The sequence below is a fragment of the Zosterops lateralis genome (assembly GCF_965231275.1).
Source record: "Zosterops lateralis genome assembly, chromosome: 11".
Taxonomy (NCBI): domain Eukaryota; kingdom Metazoa; phylum Chordata; class Aves; order Passeriformes; family Zosteropidae; genus Zosterops; species Zosterops lateralis.
The window spans coordinates 19,868,172-19,885,717 of record NC_139771.1 but is presented as its reverse complement, the minus strand read 5'-3'; the positions used below and the strand labels follow the sequence as shown (position 1 = coordinate 19,885,717).

Here is a 17,546-nt window from a genome sequence, read left to right as displayed (position 1 = left end):
AAAAAATTAAATTAATGACTTCTAAAGTACCAGGATGTTATTTTACAAACTTAATGAGCCTTTTGTGACGAGAGATGAAATGGTTTGATATGAAACAGGAAGAAATCATGTAAAATTTAAATAAAAGAGGGAAAAAATAATGTAAAGCAACTAATTGAAAAGATTGGGAAGCAGTAATTATTTGAACCAGCATAAAAATAAAAATAGACAAGGCCTTGCGGACTGGAGAATTTAGACTAGAGCCATGGAGAAAACATAAAACTCTGGTGAATTCACACCCATGAATTCCAGCAGCTCCTCCTCAGTCCAGAAACCGTAAATAACATTTCCCTGACAGTGAAATCAATGCAGGCTCCAGTCTCAAAGTGCACCTGAGCCCTCACCTCTTCTCCACCACAGGTCCCTGCACTCAGGGGAATTCCAAAAAAAGGGATTTTTCTGGGAGATGAGGCACAAATGATAGAAATTTTGCTGTGGAGTGAGTCCAGCCCGTGGTAGGGAGTATTAAATAGAATTTCTTGTCTCCAGGTTTGGGGTGGTGTGGAATTCCTTGGGAAATATCAGAGTGGCAAACTCTGAGGTGGGTTTAAAAAGCTTCAAACCCCCTCACTGTAGCTGTGGTTTGTGCCTGAGATGTTTTGGTTTTCTGAAATTCTTTTCCCAGAGAATTTTTCTGTAAACAGGAGAAATGTTTTTGTAACTGTGCTTTTGTTATTCATTCCTTTCCCCAGGAGGGACTTCTTGCTGTCCCTCTGCTCTGACCAATGGGAGTGAAGAGGTTTATCTTTGTGTCACCAATCAGATTGGTCTGTGTGAAATAGTATAAAAGAGAGACACATCCCAAAAATAAAGGGGTCATTTCCAGCCTTCTGAATCTCAGAGTCTGTGTCGTTGTGGTGTAAAACAACATCACCTCACATCCTTTAAATGTAATAAAATGATGTAATAAATGTCATAGTGCATCTTCAGGGCATGAGGGTCCCTTTTTTCCCTGGCTTTGCTCACCAGGAGAGGATTGTTGTTGTTCACTGATGTTGGGGGATGAGCTGAACCCCCTGGCACCCCACAGCACAAAACCAAAACCTTCAAACCTCACTGCTCCCTCTCCTGGGAAGGCCATTGCATGTCCTGCCACAACCTTGGGAGTGATTTACAGAAATCCAGCTTTTTATTTCCCAAAACCATTAAAAACTCCACACTGTCTGAGAGAGACCTAATTAATACCATTGTCTGACTCATCAGCAGATCTCCAAATGCCTCTGGTTGTTTGGGGAAGCCTGAACATTTCCAGGCTGGACTAGTTCATCTCCACATTTTTTTGCTGTTAGAAATAGCAAAGATGTCACTTGTCTTAAAATATATGGTCTGCTGTTCCATCCCTAAAGGTGCTGTTATGCCAACAATAAATCTGCGAGACACTGCAGGCAGAGTGTGGGATGTGATGTATTCAATATTCATCCTGCTGTGACCCAGAGGAGGATCAGGACACTTTACATCAGGAAATGTCTCTCTCTAATTTAACAGTTGCAAAATGATGAGCCCAAAAATCCAGCCCGGGAGGTTGTGGCTGAGTCTTCGATTGATTTGGAGGCGAGAAGCCAAAAAGGGGCTGGGTAAAAATGCAGTTGATGCCTCATTTCCAAAAGGCAGGTCAGACTGGGATATTTCTGGTGTCCACAGCCTGATGGAATTCACTGCTTTTATTTTGTCTTTAATCCCAGAAATTCCCTTTGCTTCCAAGACCATCAGCAGAACCAAGGACAGTCACAAAGGTCACCTCTCCTTGAACGGGTTTATTTTATGGGAAGAAGCCACCAGAGATCAGGTCAAAGAGGTGCCACCTCCCTTTAGGAACAGGAGAGACACAGGAAATTTGGATCAGCTGTCCAGGAGGAGGACAGACCCTTGAAATAATCAGGTAATTCCTTACTGAGAGAGGAGAGAATGGAGAGAGTGAGGAAATTTCCTCCAGCCTGATGGAGAACCTGACCTGGCATCACACCCAAAGAACAGCCTGATGGACACTTAGGACAGAAATATGATAATAAAGATGAAAAATAAAATTTTCCCTCATTAAGATATCTGTAGTAACATGCCTTGCACAAAAACCCCAGAGGAAGCTGCCCAATCCAGGAACAGCCAAAGGAGATAAACTTGAGAGAGTTCTGGTGTGAGGAGACAATTATTTTATTTTATTGAACGCTTTGGACAGGTCTGTTCATTTCAACCTCCCCAAATCCTGTCTACATCTGTAATCCAGAAAGTGAAGGCTCTTTCTTAACATATTCATATCAAATAATGTTTAAATTTCTACAATGTCAGGAGATGGTTGTTGTACATCCCCACAGCAAGTACACAGAATTTAAAGTAATGATCTCTGAGTTTATCTTCATCACCCTTCTTGCCTCTGGTGCTCTGCTTAGATCAGATTATCTCATTTAAATAGCAATGGATTATGAAGAAAAAAAAAAAATCTAATCTCGCTGTGTCACTGTGCATGCATTACTTGATTTTATTTTATCCCCTAAGGCACTGCAAGAAAACCCTAAAGACCCTCGTTGAGACACATAAAAAAGCTCTGCTGGAAAATAAGAGTTGGAGGGAACATTATTCTTTCCACGATTTTTTTTGCCTATAAAGAGAACAGAGAGGGCAGTTGGATTTTTGAGTAATTGAATTGCCATTTGTGGAGGGGGTAATAACACCCAGCTCGTCTGCACAGCACATTTAATCCTGAGATTGGAAATTAATTTATGGGTCAAAATCATTTTCACTCTCCATGTCAGGTAGAAACAAGGAGGAAATGAGTGACCAGTGCCATCCAACACCCTGAATTTCCTCTCCATCCCCAGCCCACAAAACTCTGGTTCCTCATCCTCCCACTCATTTCCATCATCCCTGGATTGATGTGAACCTTCCGTGTGATAAATCAGAGGAGTTTTGCCATAAGTGCAGTTTGACTGTTACCATCAGGCACATTTCAGAATGTCATGGAGAGAAAATCAGCGGAGGAGCTCTGCTGAAATCAATGCAGTTAATTTATACCCAGGCATAAATTAACTTATCCCAGTGAAGTCAGTGGGAGATTTTGCTGTTCCTTTAATTAAGGAACAGGACAAAAGTGCCGTTGTGAGCTACTCCTGGTGCCTGGGAATATGGAACATTTACATTTTTTAGCTATTTTTAAGTCTTGAAAAGCTGAACATGTTCATCTAGAAGTGAACTCTCAGTACCTTTTAACTCAGGTTTAAAGCCTGGGACTGGGCTTGTTAAAGACGATCCTCTGGCAAGAGTGATGAAGATATGACAAAAAGTTTCAAAAATTAAAGCCTAGGGGGAAAAAAATAAGAAAAAAAAAAAAAAAGGGAATAAAAAGGTTCTTTCTGGAGATACAAATCATGGATGGAAGAATATCATGTCCCTCATAGAGCTGTTCTGTTCTCCAGTGATTCAGATTCCAGACCCACCATCAATTTCCCAAGAAATCAAGGAATGACAGGGAATCCTGTGCTCTCAAACACAGGTACAAATGCTTTACTCAGAGTAGTAAAGAGGGGAATGATCTGTGAGAGGTACCCAAGAGGCCTGAATGGGGAATTAAAGGGAAGATTTGGGTCCTAAACACGAGGTTGTTGAGATTAGTTCAGCAAAGTTGGGCTTAAACGAGCGACTGCTCACTTGAAATATTTTATACATCACAGTAGTTTAAATATTCCAAGAGTTTTAGCCCTTAACATGCTGGTTGTTTGTTACTGAAGTAGCAACTTTGTATTGATTTAACAGAAAGTTTGATCCTGAGATTTAATTTTTTTTATTTTTTTTTTTTATCCTGAGGTTTACATTTCACATTTAGATAAAACAGCATCGAGTTTCATTTAAATTGTATTTTAAAATGCTACTGAAGTCTGCCCTCTGCTCTGTTTCCTCACTTCAAACAGCTGCTGACTCATGCACTACATAATTAATTTAAGTATCATTTTGAGGTTACTTTAATACAATTTCCTTGTAAGTACATGAGTAATATCCTGGCTATTTAGAGTTCAATACATTAATTGGAGACAAAAGTCAGTTGTCATGGTTTCTATCACAGCCAATTGTGAAGGGTCAGTCCATCCCCAAATTCACTATAACCTCAAAGAGTTCAGTTCCCATTCAGTGCCTGTTTGGAGACGAGGCTGTAATGAGCCACATGAGTTAATCCCATTTTTATGGCTTTATGAAGCAGGATTGTCAAGTTATATGCTTTTAATTAGAAGGAAAGGTTGAGGGAAGGAATGAACTCAGAATACCAAACCCTCACTGTGAGCAATGCCCAGCCAGGCAGAAAAGGACATTTTACCTCACAATATGCTACAAACTGTTGATATTTTAATTAAGCACAAGGGATGTTCAAGAAGGAGAATTGGGGGGATGAATTCCTGCTTCCTCCAGCCACACTTTGTCCTCTGATCCCAACCTGAGGAGTGTCAGGATGCCCAGAGGGGGAGGATGAGGGTCCATCATTACTCCAGCAGGAATGTTTCCATTTGCTTTGGGCTTTAAGCAAGATTTTCTTTCCTTTTTTTGTGTATTTATATTGATAGTCCTTATGGTTCTCACCCATTTTTTTTTTGGACTTCATAAATAAATACTTTAATTTGCCTTTCAGTTGACTGTGATTTCAATAAAGACACTTCACTCATATGGAAGCACTTGATGTGAAATGTGGAATCAAAACCATTAATTCAGTGCTCCCAGCCTGGTCTGGTTTTCAATCCACCTTCATTTGCTGATATTGTGGCCAAGAAATGTTTTCATGATGTTGTCACCCAAGTAACAATTGTTTCTCTTTCTCATTGTTACAGCTTAGACTATTTTTTTTAAAGCCATTACCTGGATTCCAGCTTTTTTTATGATCCAGAAATGTGTTTTCCTGGTTCAAAGGCAGCACCTGGAGTTGTTTAAAATTAAACCTTGTCCTAATGAAAAGCTCCTTAGTCACTTGTTCATACAAAAAAAAAAAAAAAAAAAAAAAAAAAAAACCTGTTAATTTTATAAATTGCTTCTCCTTTCTCCAAGAATTATGACACTGATAGAGATTTATCAATCACAAACACTAATAGTGGAACATTTTACCTGTGCTGCAGCTCATGAATGGCAGCAGACTTATTAGTTTCCATAGCAACACCATCTCCACTTTCCAAGGTCAAAAATTCCTCCCATCCAATCAGTGGAAGAAAGTAAAGTGTGTCTTCCTGTGACTACCTGGATATTCTGCAAAAACAGGAAGAGATATTGGGCAATTAAAGCACAGACTCAAAAAAAAAAAAAAAAACAACCCAAATTTCCCCAGGTAAAATCACAGTTTACTGCACATTTTGGAGACTCAGACGCTACAAATGCCACAGGATTGGATCATCCTGGCCTGAAAATAATTCCAAAAGGACACACAAAGTTGGAATGGAAATCATAGGGAATGTTGGGGTTCCAACCATCCACCCCATGGGGCACAGAGATCTCTTGGAGGGGAGGGAGTTTCTCCAAGGAGGAAAGAAAAATCTGCCTGTGCTCCCTGTGCCACACAGTGGTGGGGTGGGAGAAAAGGGCTTTGGGGAAATGGGCTTTTCCCAACTCCCAAATCTTCATCAAACTAAGATATCTCTTGTTCCATCATAGGGTTGGATCCAGGCTGGGGGAGCTGGGAATGTTCCCCTGGAGAGGAGAAGCTCCAGGGAGAGCTCAGAGACCCTTCCAGAGCCTAAAGGGGCTCCAGGAGAGCTGGAGAGGGGCTGGGGACAAGGGATGGAGGGACAGGACACAGGGAATGGCTTCCCAGTGTTCCAGGGCAGGGGATGGATGGGATTTTGGGAAGGAATTGTTTCCTGGGAGGGTAAGGAGGGTTTGAGATGGAATTCCCAGATTTGCTGTGGCTGCCCCTGGATCCCTGGCAGTGCCCAAGGCCAGGCTGAACATTGGGATTTGGGGCACCTGGGACAGTGGGAGGTGTCCCTGCCATGGCAGGGGTGACACTGGATCTTTAAGGCCCCTCCCAACACAAACCAATCTGGGATTCTGTGATCCCACAGAGCTCCGTTTCTGATCCCAGCAGGATCCTTTGGTGGATGTGTCACAACCTGAGCAGATCCTGATGCAGAATGATGGATCTCCCACGGGAGGAGAAGGATCACAATGTCACATACGCCCCATGTAAAAATAAAAATACACCTTTTCTCTGTGAAGTTTTATCCTTCAGAAAAAAAAAAAAAAAAAAAATCACCAGCCTGTAAGGATTTACATAACAATTTCCTCTAATTTCCTTTGACATTTCAGTCAACAGATGATGAATTAATCCAGGAGAAAGTATTTGTTTGGCCTTTAGTCCCCAAGGGCAAACAAGAGATTTACTGGTGGGGATCAGTTCACAAAGCAGATGAAACCAGGAATCACTTAATAAAACGAGTTTACAAAATTGTAAAATCATTCCAAACCTTTTAAGTGCTGAAAATTTTCCACCGAGAAATTACAATTATGAGCTACACTTATGGATCCGTTATTCTCTTCTCACTTGTCTCATTTTTTCACAGCAGTGCGAAAAGATCTCATCCAGGGTTGCCCTGGAACTTATGGCTGATGGGAGTGGGAGAGATGTTTTTCAGAAAATTAAAAAATCCAAATCTCCTGGAAGTCATCCCATTTCTCTAAGGGACTGAATTTTGTTAATATTTTCTCTAAACTTCACCTAAAAATTGCAGGTGGTCTCTGAAAAACCCGAGGAATGATCAAAACTTGACAAGCTTCTAAGTTTTTTGGGAAAAAAAAAAAAAAAGGATGGAAAAACCCCAGAGTTTCTTTTAGCCTTTCATGATGTCCTACTTCACACACAGCTGTGATCTGCTGAAGAACATTTGCAAAATTTATAAATGTTTGAAAGAAAAAAAGGATTAAAAAGTACCAAATTATAATTCTGTCCAAGCAGAAGCAGAGGAGGATGAGCTGGGCTGTACCTTTTTTATACCAACCCTGCCCCAAGCACCAGTAACTGCTCCTAAATACCCTCCATCAATATTTCCTTTATTTTTTAATACTTTTAGGTGCCCTTTTAGAGCACTTTCCTCCAGTCCAGGTTCCACTCCAACCCCTCCTTCAAGCCACCTGTCGATACTGAAGGCAGGCATTGATTATTTCTGCTCCAGTGGAAAACCTGGTGCTTTTCCTGATTGAATCACATCATATTTATTTCACACCCTTTCTCCTGCTTGTCAATATTTGTCTCGAAGCTCGTGTATGTATCTGTGATATCTGAGACAAAAAAAAAAACAAAAACATGCTTTAAATTTGTTTTCCATTGTCCTTCCTGAGTAGAATACATCCCTTCAAATCAAAAAACGTAAGTTAGGATTTTAATTAATTACTTAGATGTCATCTAATTCCTCCTGTATTAATTTTGTGACTTTACTTGTCCCAGTTTTAGCCTTTTTTTTTTTTTTTTTTTTTTTTTTCCTTGGAGGAGGGAAAATATTCCCCAGGCATCAGGACCTGAGTGTGCAGCAGCACCACAGGGTGAGGAGGCTCAAATTGCCCAATCGCTGACAAATCGTCCCTGTGGATGCCAAATTGGCTGTGAGCAGATAACAACCAGGATTTGTCTGCAATTTATCCCCTTTTGCTGGACTTATCTCCTTGAGTTTTGCACATTCCCACGTGTTTTCCTTGGTGTTTCTATTTGGATTCTCCTCCCGTGATGGGTATTTTTCTGGTTGTTTTCTTGGACATGGAGCACTTCCCAGTGCTGGTCCCACCCAACTCCTTTTCCTCAAGATCTCTCAAATATATCCAGAGTCTGGTCCTTGCACATTGAGTGTGGGAGTTATTTAGTGCAGAAATCCCTTCTAAAGGCGCAAAGGAAATTGGGAATGGACTTAGACCAGGCAGAGTTACTCACGTGCTTCCTGATATTCCAAACAAAAAATATTAAAAAAAAAAAAATTCCAAACAAAAAATAACCAATAAAAGCCAAATAACTGGCCAGACCCTGCCTTTTCCAAGAGGATAGATCCTTTTTTTTTTATTTTATTTTTTTTTTTTTCAGGGAAATATAATTTTGAAACCCTCCCTGCTTTTTATTCTCCTCTTGTTGGTTTCTGGACAAGTCTTTTGTCAGAATCCCAAAACGAGAACCTGCAGCTGCCAAAATCCAGAATATGCAACCCAAACTCTTTGGTATTGATCAGTCCTCAGAACTGTAATTCTTCTGCTCCCAGGACTGCAAATTATGGGGTATTACTGTAAATACACACACACACACATATTTCCTTTAAGTTTCCCAACTGTTTCACTCCCTTCCCTTTGACAAACACAAGGACCGAAGTGGCGAGCAGACACTTAATAATTTTTACAACATCTTTCCAACAGCAGCTTCCATGGGATTATTTACTGTCAAACTAAATCAAGAATAAATGAAAAAAACTGAAATATTTATAGCATAAGAAAAATCTGGTTCAGACCAGAAATCCCAGACTGGCGTTAAATCAAGAAATGTAACAAGATAAATTCTGCCATCATACCCTTTGTTTTCTGGATGTGCTGCTATCACTTATTCTAATTGTTATGCCACAGTTTGAGCAGAGAGATGGATGGAAAACAAAATATGTTAAATATGATCATGGGGGAAACATTACATTTCCCCCTAAAAATCCTGATTGCGTGTCCATTTGTCAGCGGGATGTAATTTATACAAATATGTTTGTTGCAGAAATAGGCAACATCATTTTTTTGTTGTTTTCCCATTAGAGAAAACAAGTTCATAGGAGATAACTCAGTCCTCAGATACTTTATATCTGTCATGTTCACTTTTTATCTGTGGGAGGAGGAGAAATATCTGCTCCTGAGACACCCAAATGTGTGGGACACACAGGGATATCTGGGAGGTGAATAAATGAAAAAAAAAGTGGATAAAATACCCAGGTCAGCAATGGCTCTGTGTGGATGAGCCACTTCTCCTTGCAGGAATAATATCATTACATAAAACTATTCCTGTCATCAAACATTCCCTCCTGGACATCTGGGATGTTGAAAAGTTCAGCCTAAAAGTGGGATTTGAGTGTTGATTTGGCACTCAGCACACGGAGGGAAAGGTTGTTCTAGTGAGTGGCTGGAGGTTGAAGTTTTACAGGTGTTTTCCTTGGAATTTAGAAGGGAATAGGCCATGGATTCATCTAATAATTAAAATAATCTGACATATATTTAACACAATAACCAAAGTGCCAACATCTTGTTCTTTACTGAACCAAACCTGATGCCAAGGCTTTGGTTATCAAGACCCTTAATTTCTACAACCACTTATTTTTTGAGTAACAAAAACATTTCCAAGACCAAATCTGTGACAAAAGACAAAAGGCTCTTCTGGTGTAATCTGAATTTCCACGAGAATAAACCCCATTTCCCACTTCTGCCACAATTTTCTGTGAAGTTTTCTGAAAACAAAAGTTGGTTCAGGTGGTGATGTGACACTGAACTGGGGTAAAACCTGTCAGGCCCTGGGAATGATGAGATTTTGCTCTCAGCTAAATTCCAGCAAATTGACATTTTTACCCGTGGCAAAACACGTAGCTGTGTTTGCAGAAAGAGCAGCTTTTTTTTGACCTGGTGGAAGACAAAATGTTTAACAAGAAGGATTTTGGGCCAAAATTCCCCAGTGGTGCTGGTGGAGGAGCTTCATTCCAGGACTAGTTTATTGGTGTAACCACCTGTGGAATGAGATCTGGGTGGGAGAAGAAAGGAATGGAAATGTGGAGAGAAAGTCTCTAATCTGGTGAACGCACGCAACAGCCCTTTTTTATTCTGCAGCCTCAGCTTTCCCTCCCACCAGCTCACACACATCTATATTATCGTTTGAATTTGGCCTTCCACGCTTTTGTATTTCTCCTGTGCCAGAAAAAGAGGCGAGCCTGTCCCAGCACCATTGCTCCTGATCTCTCTATTGTCTCCCGAGCACCTGATTCCGAGGCATCCAATGTGGATTTTCTCATGAATGCCAATGATATTCAGCTACATTTTTCTTCTCGAACTCTTTTTCATCCCCGAGGCGCTTTCTGCACTCAAACTATTTTCCAGAGATCCGTAGCAGAGTGAATAGCAAACACTTGCAGCTACCAGAGCGGGAGCAGGAGCCACCAGTTTTTCAAGCTCCAGCAAGATTTACGAATGCTGTTGGAGTCCTTTCTGCTTATTTAGAATTATTGAACCGTATTTTGAGGGAGAAAAGCACCCCGTGCTATTTAACAAAGGTTTCCGATACCGATCGCTCCCATTTTTCCTCTTTCACAAAAGGACTTGGATTTTCATTTGGTTTTCACTCCTGACTGCTATTGCTTACTTTTCTAGGGAAACTGAAAGTGTCGTGGCTGATTTGCAATTCAAATCCAGGGCATAAAGCCTTCGGGGGAGGGTTTAAATCTTGTGTTTTCAAAACATTTTCCCAGATCTGAGCAAACAGCTCCTCGTGTTCCAGGTGACATTGAGATCCCACGTGGTGGGGTCTTGTTGTCTTGAACTCCCTAAATTAAAGCATTTGAGGAGAAATGGGATGGGCTTTGCTCCTGATCAGGCCTCACTCACCATCCCTGATGGATTCACCAGCATTTAAATGGTCCTGGCAAGGGGAATTTTTGGATCTCCATCTCTGGCAGTGCCCAAGACCAGGTTGGACAGGGCTTGGAGCAGCCTGGGACAGTGGGAGGTGTCCCTGCCCATGGCACTGGATGAGCTTTAAGGTCTCTCCCAACCCAAACCATTCTGAGCATCCTTTTAAGGATTCACACGTCCTTTAACACCCAAGTGCAAGACACAGCAGGATTTAAATACCTTTTAAAATATTTTGATTTACCCCCCCTGCCTCATGTTTTTATTCTCACAGCAGCAATCTGGGAGCTTAAAGCAGGATATTGAAAAAAAGAAACCCTCCTCTGCCCTCATGTGCTCCAGGATTCCTCTGGAATTCCTGGAAAGGTCTCAGGGTGATCCACTCTTCCATTCATTCATTTTTTCATGAGTATCTGAGCCGGTCCAGTGCAGTAGCCAAACCCTGTGTGGCCATTCCCAGCTGTAAATGTCCCTGTCTCTACAGGCAAGAGCCAATGAGAGAATTTCCTGTATTTTACCCAAATAGAAAGACTGAAAGATGGAAATCCCAATGGGTTTTGCTGTTGAGAAATCAGCATTAAAATGTCTTTCACCAGCAAAGTGCTTAAGTGGAAATAAATATAACAGATTATTACCCAATCCAGCCCTCGTGCTGGACCCAGGTGCAGTTATCTCATACAAACACATTTGGAGCTGGATTTTGACACCCTTTTTAAAAAAATTATACATTGTGCAATGGCAGTAATCAGCCTGAGAGGGGTGATTGCTCATTCCTTGTCTAAAACACTGCTGTTCTCATTTTAATCCTTAAATATGTGGGAATGGACCTCCAACACCTGTGTGAAATCTGTCCTGGAAGTGTTGGTGGGATGAAAACACCAGTTCAGCCCTCAGAGATTTGTGGGGATTACAGAAGGGAATGTTTTCCATGTGAATTGGAGTTTAGGAAGTTTTAATCATCAAGATAATTTCCGACAAGAAGATTTAATACAGTCTGCAGCAGTTTTTGAGCAAATATTGAGATGGAAAAGGTCTGATAAAGAGGTTTCCCAGGCTTGGCTGAAGTGGAAGTGTGGATCAATTTTCAATTCAATATATTATGAAATAGAGTTTTTGAAAGTGTTAAATTTACCAAATCTGACAATATCACTTTTAAACCAATTATCACATTTCTTTGAACACGTTCACAGGCACTAAAGCTGCAGATCTTGATGGCACCCAAACACTGGGAATGAAGACCACACATTGTTCTTCCCAGGTGAAAAGTTTAATATCTACTTCAAATCTATGAGCAAAAGCTCAAGAAAACCTCCTTCCAAGTATTATCAGTGTGATAATGATAATGTAAAAAAAAAAAAATTGATTCTCTTTCAACTGAAGTCAGCAGCAAAATTCCCATTTCTTCAGTAAAAAGAGGATCAAAATTAGAATATCATCAAAAGACAGCGAGCAGGTTTCTTCAAAGATACGGAGGTTAATAAAGGAATTGTTGATAAACTTTTACAATGATATCTTGAAGACTCCATCTCTCTCAAGATCTCCTGCAGCAGTTGTTTCCCTGTGAGCCTGATATCCCAGCAATGCTTTCATTTGTGCCACCCTCAAGTCTCTTATTGCGTGTTTGCAGTTTAATCTCCTGCTTCTTCACCTTCAATATCCCAGATCTTTTTATTAAAATCCATATTAAAGGCATTGTGATATCTTTATGGGGCTCTCCTTCCAAATAAAACAGTATCTTTGGTATTTATTATTTTTGCTGTTGCACTCCTTACACGTCTGGCCTTCCAGCTGGTGGCCTTCACAACACCTTAAAAAAAATTAAATAAATAAAGGCAACACCTTAAAAACAACAACAAAAAATGCAATTTCTTTGCCCACTGAACACAGTGAACTCACCAAACTTTCTTCCCAAAGGGAATGTGGAGTTGAGCAAAACAGCCTTGGAATTTTGGAGGTTTTGAACCAGGAGGTTCAAGGCTGGGACAAACAAACACCTCCAGAAGGGGACCAAGACCTCCACCTGCCACTCCTGCCTTAGAAATTTCTGGATCAGCAGTTAAGATTTGCAAAAAAAAAAAAAAAAACCCCAAAAAATTGACGTGAAACTGAAGATAATTTTAGACAAGAACCTGGAAATCTGCCAGATTATTAACAACCGGCTTTCAGCCTGTCAGGAAGTATTAATAGCACCATGAAAGGAAATTATGAACTGTAGATTTCCCCCGAGAGCTGTCAGGAAATATTTGGATTTTTTTAACAGCCCCTGTACTGCAGTGCAGCAATAAATGGAGCAGCCAGGACGAGTTCTGGGCTGACCTGGGTGGCCACAGATTTAAACCACGATTAGGTGAAATCCTGACTAATATAAATAGCAACAAGCGAGGCTGCAGTTCCAGGGTGACTTTAAGATTAGCTGAACCATCCATGACCATCATTTTTATTTTTTTTTTTTTTTTTTTTTTGCCCCAAGATGAAGCTTGTAATCATTTTATTTGCATTTGTGCGTGCAGGGGTGTCAGGAGGGAAAGTCAATTTCAAGGCTTATTGTTTAACAAGTGAATGATTCAGTGTGAAATGAGGATCATTCCTTTCCTCCTTGGTGAGGCTTATTGCCATCATTTAGAACCTCTTGGATAATGAGGGGAAAGGGACAAAATAATCAGTTGGTTTCTGGATGAAATTGGACTTAATTCGGTATAATCTATGTATTTTAAGATAGGGGGTGCAGCCAAGTGGAATAATCGGTGCAGCAAACAGATCTCTGTAATGTCTAGACAGGTTTCAAGATGATCTGGAGATGGGAAGAGGAATACAAATGATTCACCTCTTCTGCTGGAGCTCAGGAGCTGGAGGCTGGTGGAATGCAGAAGGAGAGGAAGAGGGGGAAGTAATTTAAACAACAAACAAAAAAAAAGAATGAAAAGAAAAGGTGGAATTCCTAAAGGACTCCCCATGGAAAATCCCAAAGGAGTTCCTAAAGGACTAACCATGGAAAATCCCAAAGGAGTTCCTAAAGGATCCCCCATGGAAAATCCCAAAGGAGTTCCTAAAGGATCCCCCATGGAAAATCCCAAAGGAGTTCCTAAAGGACTCCCCATGGAAAATCCCAAAGGAGTTCCTAAAGGACTCCCCATGGAAAATCCCAAAGGAGTTCCTAAAGGACTCCCCATGGAAAATCCCAAAGGAGTTCCTAAAGGACTCACCATGGAAAATCCCAAAGGAGTTCCTAAAGGACTAACCATGGAAAATCCCAAAGGAGTTCCTAAAGGACTCACCATGGAAAATCCCAAAGGAGTTCCTAAAGGATCCCCCATGGAAAATCCCAAAGGAGTTCCTAAAGGACTCCCCATGGAAAATCCCAAAGGAGTTCCTAAAGGACTCCCCATGGAAAATCCCAAAGGAGTTCCTAAAGGACTCCCCATGGAAAATCCCAAAGGAGTTCCTAAAGGACTCACCATGGAAAATCCCAAAGGAGTTCCTAAAGGACTAACCATGGAAAATCCCAAAGGAGTTCCTAAAGGATCCCCCATGGAAAATCCCAAAGGAGTTCCTAAAGGACTCACCATGGAAAATCCCAAAGGAGTTCCTAAAGGACTAACCATGGAAAATCCCAAAGGAGTTCCTAAAGGACTAACCATGGAAAATCCCAAAGGAGTTCCTAAAGGATCCCCCATGGAAAATCCCAAAGGAGTTCCTAAAGGATCCCCCATGGAAAATCCCAAAGGAGTTCCTAAAGGACTCCCCATGGAAAATCCCAAAGGAGTTCCTAAAGGACTCCCCATGGAAAATCCCAAAGGAGTTCCTAAAGGACTCCCCATGGAAAATCCCAAAGGAGTTCCTAAAGGACTCACCATGGAAAATCCCAAAGGAGTTCCTAAAGGACTAACCATGGAAAATCCCAAAGGAGTTCCTAAAGGACTCACCATGGAAAATCCCAAAGGAGTTCCTAAAGGATCCCCCATGGAAAATCCCAAAGGAGTTCCTAAAGGACTCCCCATGGAAAATCCCAAAGGAGTTCCTAAAGGACTAACCATGGAAAATCCCAAAGGAGTTCCTAAAGGACTCACCATGGAAAATCCCAAAGGAGTTCCTAAAGGATCCCCCATGGAAAATCCCAAAGGAGTTCCTAAAGGATCCCCCATGGAAAATCCCAAAGGATTTGGGTGATGCAAGAGGGATCCCCCCAGGTAAAGGGGATAAAAACACTGAGGGTGCTGCTCCACACCAATCCAAGCCAGGGAGGAGGAAGGACAAGGATTGGAAATTGGGAAATCTTCCCTCCCCAGAGCGAACTGTTCAGTAAAATTGAGAGTCCACTGCCCTCAATTAAAATACTGAATTATTAAGATTTAACAAATATAAATAGCCATGTCTCTCTTTACCAATTTTAACATTAACCACTGTTATGGTTTTGAGAAGATGGCTGTGTCTCAAGTCAGGAAATAACTCGTAGATTTATTTTTTTGTATTTAAATTGGCAATCTGAGAAGAAAACTTGATTATGAGCTGCGTATTTGAGTATATTGGAGAAGAACATGTCAATGTGAGCTAAATGGAAATACAACTTCAGAGATTCATTTTATTACAGAGAATGTTTTGGTGTGTTTAAAACAAGAGTTATCGAGTTTTCCTTTTTTATATATTAAATATGTTTTTATTTTTGCTGCACGTTCCGTATGAACATCAAAATTCCCTCAAAGTCACTTCAAGGTCAGTTCACACGACATAAATCAATTGTATCAAGTTGCTTGAAAATCATGATGTAATCCCAGGCCTAAAATGAATTGTGATTATTTGTTGTTCATTAATTAATTTCTTCTGCAGTTCATGCTCTTTCCTAGAACTCATGTAGGAGCTGTTTTTACCAGTGGGTAAGAGAAGGAGATAGAGAGAAACATTAATCCATTTTATGACTTTAATTACTATTAGAGTCCTGCTTTTGCACAGGGCAGATGATTTGTTAGAAATTGATTTTATTCCTGGATAATTGCCCTGCACTCCAAACAAGTCACACATGCAGGGGATTGATGCATTTTGCATCTGCTGGATAAGCAGCAGACAATTCCTACAAACTCAGAGCAGGTTAGGAAAGCAAAATGTTAGCTGGAATAGTAATCAGGATTTAGGAATGTTTTCCCTTCCTGGGTACACTAAAAAACCTGAACTTGCTGTTCTGGAGTTTTTACCAGGTAAACAGGGTTGGCTGCTCCAGGGTGAGAGCAGAAAAACTTTGACCTTCATGAAAAAATGCAAATTTCCACCAGCACCAAATATATTTAGAAGAAGAACTCTTTATATTTATCTGTTTTATGATAAAAAAATAACAATTTTACTTAGAGTCTCCTAACACACAGAGAGGTATATTTAGGATGCACTTATTTATGGATGCAGTTATTTAAAATAAATCAATTCTAAAATTCAAAAAACGTGAAGGGCCGTGAAAGGCCAGGGCTGGATATAAATATTTAGCAAGAGATTTTTTCCTGCCAGTGCATTTTTTTATTTTTTTGTTCCCAGAGGCAGAACTTCCTTTTCATTTCTGCTTTGTTTCCTCATCCATTAAACTGGACATTGAAATCCAACAGGACTTTCACCTGTTGCCTTTCAACATCAGCTCTCCAAGGAGCCTCTTTTATCCCCTTTCATTTCCACTCCCTTTATGCACCAAAATGTGTTGTTGGAATGGCAGAGAATGATTGAGAGGAGACAATGGCAAATGATCTGTTATAATACAGGGAAAAAAAGTGAATTAAACTCTGCTGGCTCAGCCAAGGCCGTTCTGAGGAGCATTTACTTGGCAAAAAGTCCTGATTTTGCTGATGAAGTGCCCAAATTACAAAGGAGTGCTGGGGAATTATTCCCATCACCAGCACGGTGCTGAGCACCCAGGAAAAGGGGAGGGAAAAATCACAATTAACCAGAGAAATGTCCAGAGTGAAAGATCCTCAGGGTTTGAATATTGTTATTGTGCCAATTAAAGGGAGAGGGTGAAAATTGACTTTCATGTTTAGCTGGTTCTCCTTTCCCTTTTCATCCCCTGCTCTGTATTTCCCATTCCATGTTTAAATCCTGTTTCTGTGGACTTCCCAAGCAGTTCCTGCATCCCTAATCCATCCTTGGCTCTGTTTTTGTGGTGGCACAAAAAGTGAAATTCCTCAGGTTTCATCAAACTGTTGGTTGTCAACTCTTACAGTTGTTGGTTCAGCAAAATTTAAGAATATCAAAATCTGTCTTTCCACAGCAAAGGGGATCTTTCCTCATCCCCTTATCACTCCTTTTTCCCTCACCAAAAGCAACTTTTCGCCCTTTTGGAGTCTCTATTAAAGCACCTGATTTCACCAAACCTCTTACAAAGGTTGTCCTTCATTTTAAGCCAAAATCACTACATTTAGAACATGGAAAAAAAAAAAAATGTTTTGTCACAAGAAATCCGTGAGTGCATTCATTATCACACTTTCCTTTTCCGCATCATTAAAATCAAAACAAGTCAACATCCCAAATTTCCCTTTCATTTTTAAAGGTGCCCCAGGATAAATTGCCTTCAAAACTGGAGGCTGGTGATTTAACACTGTTGATATTCCAGAGGAAAAACAAGGATTTGATCAAGGAAAACATTGAATTTAAGGGTTCTTTGGGATTTAAGCTCCCTGCTTCAGGGTCTGTCTAATGCCAAGTTTGTGGGATGGCTGTTCCACAGCAGAAATTGCTAATTAACAGAATTTCAGGTGCATTCTTTGCTATAGGATCACCCTCATATCACCTGCAGAAGATGGATTCGGGTGTTTTGATGAATTTGGGATACATATTAAAAGGAAATATGTATATAATATGATATATAATTGAAATAGTTTGATTGGCAAACCTGAAGAGTGAAACCCCCACAGTTACATCTTTCCTTCCCCTCAGGTGAGTGTTTCTGTGGGACA

At 40.5% G+C, this 17,546-nt stretch overlaps 1 protein-coding gene across 3 annotated transcripts in view; it reads right to left on the bottom strand.

Moving 5' to 3' along the window:
* CNTN6 (contactin 6) overlaps positions 1–17,546 on the bottom strand; it is a 131,057-nt gene that overhangs the window by 101,625 nt on the left and 11,886 nt on the right. For 2 of the 3 annotated variants that reach the window (XM_083869763.1, XM_083869764.1), the window contains exon 2: positions 5,116–5,253. In XM_083869763.1, the coding sequence (XP_083725889.1) occupies positions 5,116–5,170 (55 nt within the window). In that variant the 5' untranslated portion in view covers positions 5,171–5,253. Of the gene's footprint in view, positions 1–4,872; positions 5,085–5,115; positions 5,254–17,546 lie in introns of those variants that run through there. The other variant, XM_083869765.1, reaches the window with a different exon arrangement.